The sequence below is a fragment of the Zingiber officinale genome, chromosome 6B (genome assembly GCF_018446385.1).
Source record: "Zingiber officinale cultivar Zhangliang chromosome 6B, Zo_v1.1, whole genome shotgun sequence".
Taxonomy (NCBI): domain Eukaryota; kingdom Viridiplantae; phylum Streptophyta; class Magnoliopsida; order Zingiberales; family Zingiberaceae; genus Zingiber; species Zingiber officinale.
Genome location: NC_055996.1, coordinates 89,015,316 through 89,018,822, shown reverse-complemented (window position 1 = coordinate 89,018,822; position 3,507 = coordinate 89,015,316). Strand labels below are relative to the sequence as shown.

Here is a 3,507-nt window from a genome sequence, read left to right as displayed (position 1 = left end):
TACCATATCAAAATTATTTAAATTTTATCAAAAATTATTTTAAATTAGTTGTAATTAAATTTTAAACCTTAAACTATAAATTCTAAAATTATTTCAAAACAGGGTTAGTAGCTTCTACATATTAAACACTATTATAAACGTTGTTTTAGTTAGTTGTACTAGCTAACATTGTTGGATAAAAGATATTCTAGAAATAAAATTTCTAATGGGGTGTTCTTTTAATTTTTTGTTTTTAATGGATGCCCTTTATATAATTTGGGATGCCATTTTGACTATTTTCCAATAAACATGGACACTTAATGGGCCCTAAAGGTTGAAGAGGCCAATTGGCCCATCTAACAATTTAGCAGTTTAGATTTTATTGGTTAAATTGTTAAAATTAGAGTGAGCGATTACTATTAGCATAATTATATTTTAGAAAATAATTAACCTGACTAATAATGTATAAATGCTCTACAATTTTTTGCCCATCATTAATTAATGCAAATATGATACAATGAATTATCCAGATGCGTTCGGTTCCACTTCTCTTTTTTCTATAATTCATTATTCCAGAAGCTACCGTATAGGCAACAGATACGTGGAAGAGACGACACGTCCGCATAGGTTACACGTGTAAGACGCAGCTGCCACTAAAAAGGCAAATCGCTTCAATTAATTAGAACGTTCCGTTATCATCGCCCCTCGACTTGTATAGAATTACAAGATGGCCCTCGCCGGCCGCCACCGTGTCCATATTCCCTGAGTGATGGCGACCTGGCACCATACGCCGCTTTCCGTTTACCACGTCCGTCCGCCACCGAGAAAGGCGGTGGTTCGGTTGTAATTATGCTTAATCTTCGCTGGCGATTTCCGTTCCTCTCACTATTTATTTGTGCCAGATTGCACGAACCGGAAGGACGCCGTGGCCCTCTCGTTTCCTTCTCGTCGTCTACTACGTTTCCGAAGCGGCGGCGTTCGGAAGGTTGGTTTCTTTTGATTCATATCGATTTTTGTTTTTGTTTTTTTTTTCCGATCGATGGGTTTGTTGTTTGTTTGATTTAATGTTTGATTCTGTTGTTGTTCTTTAATTTGAGCGAATCATGGCGGATTTGGGTGTCTGTTCGTGTTTTTGCTGAAATTTTTGTTTGATTTAGGGCAGATTTACCGATGGCGGAGGAGCAGCGGTTACAGGAAGGGCACCGGCTATGCGCCAACAACTGCGGCTTCTTCGGAAGCCCCGCGACTCTGGATCTGTGCTCCAAGTGCTACCGCGACCTTCGTCTCAAGGAGGATAACGCCGCCTCCGCCAAGGTCGCCGTGGAGCGGTCCCTCTCCCCTCCTCCGTCGGCTTCCGCGTCGGCCTTGTCCTTGTCCTCTCCCTCCGCCGCCTCTCCTCTTCCCTCGGGAACAACGACCGGACCATCGGTGGCAGCCGCGGACACAGCCAAGCGGCCGAGTCGGTGCCTGTCGTGCCGGAAGAAGGTGGGCCTGATGGGGTTCCAGTGCCGGTGTGGCGAAACCTTCTGTGGGGAGCATCGCTACCCAGAGCGCCACTCGTGCATCTTCGACTACAAGGCGGCCGGTCGGGGCTCGATCGCGCTCGCCAACCCGCTCGTGAAGGCCGACAAACTCCGCAAGATCTAGGCCACCAGCGATTGCCGTTCTTGACCGCCTTGTCGCCGTCGCCCGTAGCTAAAGGTGCATCAGAGTTTGGTCGGGAAAGGGAAAGGTAATAATAACGACGATGGCAACGCCAACGCCAAATTGCAACCAGCGGAACCCTTCCTCGTCTCAGTGTGTATGGTAAAGATCAATGCAATCGCATAAATTAATTTATTCTGCTGTGGAATTACGAGTCTGAATTTGGTCGAATAGTCTGCTTTCCTTGTATCAGAATTTCTTATGCTGTGATGTGAGGTAAAATAACATATGCAATTTCATTTATTGCTCTTGTACGTTGATAAATCCTCTCCTTTTAATAGACCAAAACTACAGAATACGCTTTGGAAATGGGAACTCTCACCGTTACAGATTTTACATTCCTCTCCGATCAAGCTTGGTAGAGTAGTCAATTAGCCTCAATTCAATTTTGACCTCTGGTTAAAAGTTGGAAGCCAAGTGGGCTTCGACTCAGTTGCCATCCATTCATTGGGCTTCTCATGGTTTATGAGCTTACAAGCTAGGTCTGTCCGGCCATATTATCAATATTTAGCAAAGGAAGACTTCTTTTTGTAAAAATTATTAAATAGGCATCCATCGTATCATTTTTTTAAAAAAATATTTTTTTTATCGTGATGGTAGTAACTATCCCATTGTTGTAGTAAAATATGAAGAAAAGTAAATTCTCAAATGAATAGAGTAATAGAGTATTTGAGGGTATTGTAATAAATTTACCATATTCTAACTAATTGAGCACCCCCATCCAATTAAAATGATTTTTAATAAAGTTTAAGTAATTTTGATTAAGTTAATAAAAATAAAATGTAATATTTTATCTAGCCGTTACATATTAGAGTAGTTAGTTATAGCTTCTAATTATTAGAAGTAAGATTATTTTTTATAATAAACATTTTTATATGATAAAGATATAAATTTGATAATTCATTAATTGTGAGTCCTTCCTTTTCAATTTTTGCCTACGAATATTACTAGCAACCGAAGCCTTACTCACTGGCTTCCCGATAGTTATTTTCCACTTGAGCTACATATAAAGATAACATAATATACAATATATTTCTTAGTTATATGCATCAATGCCAAGTTTTATGAGTAAAAATATCCCCTTAAACAATCTAATGCATTAATTCCATCACTAAAGGAGTCATATTTATTATAACTATAACAAGTTTCACATATTACAATACGAATATTATTAATGATATAGATCGGACGTGAATGTATAATATGAAAATTACATAAAAAATAATTTGCACATGCACATTTTCAAGCGATCATCCTAATGACCGAAAGGGTCCATGTCATATTTACAAATACCTTAAGCTAAAATGTAATTGTAAACCATGACCTACTCTTTATAATTCAAAATAAAGTCCATATCACATTACTATCAAATACTAAGCTATATTAGTAAATTATGATATTTTTATTTCAAAGTGGTAATCAATATCTACTACTGTTGCAACAAACAAAAAACTAGGTGTAGAAAAATGGATATATATACGTAATAACAAAAGTGTTCATTACATAGAGTAATTAAATGACAAACATAAATAGAAACACCCTCATATGTGCAATATGCACATGAAATACCTTGGGTTGCAAACCCTTGGTGAATGGATATGCAATCATAAAGTTTATACTAATGTGCTCTATCCACACCTAACCACTATGAATTCTTTCTTTGTCTACAAGAAACTTGATGTCGATGTGTTTAAACTTTGACAAGTTACGGTTATTGTTTGAATATAGTTCTGCTATTTTATTATCATAGTTGATCTTCAATGGTCTAGCAACACTATCGAAGATCTGTAATATTGTGATGAAGTTTCGCAACCATATTCCCTG

The 3,507-nt window shown here is 38.0% G+C and overlaps 1 protein-coding gene across 2 annotated transcripts; it reads left to right on the top strand.

Annotated features, from left to right (window-relative positions):
- Positions 1 to 733: 733 nt before the first annotated feature.
- Positions 734 to 1,926, top strand: LOC121993033 (zinc finger A20 and AN1 domain-containing stress-associated protein 5-like). 2 transcript variants are annotated; one of them, XM_042547700.1, is made up of 3 exons: positions 734 to 787; positions 882 to 964; positions 1,137 to 1,926. In XM_042547700.1, the coding sequence occupies exons 1-3, from the start codon at positions 749 to 751 to the stop codon at positions 1,624 to 1,626; spliced, it is 612 nt and encodes a 203-aa protein (XP_042403634.1). In that variant the 5' UTR covers positions 734 to 748; the 3' UTR covers positions 1,627 to 1,926. The 2 variants fall into 2 exon arrangements, with proteins under 2 accessions (XP_042403634.1, XP_042403633.1); XM_042547699.1 differs by having other exon boundaries at positions 734 to 819; positions 1,142 to 1,926.
- Positions 1,927 to 3,507: the final 1,581 nt, after the last annotated feature.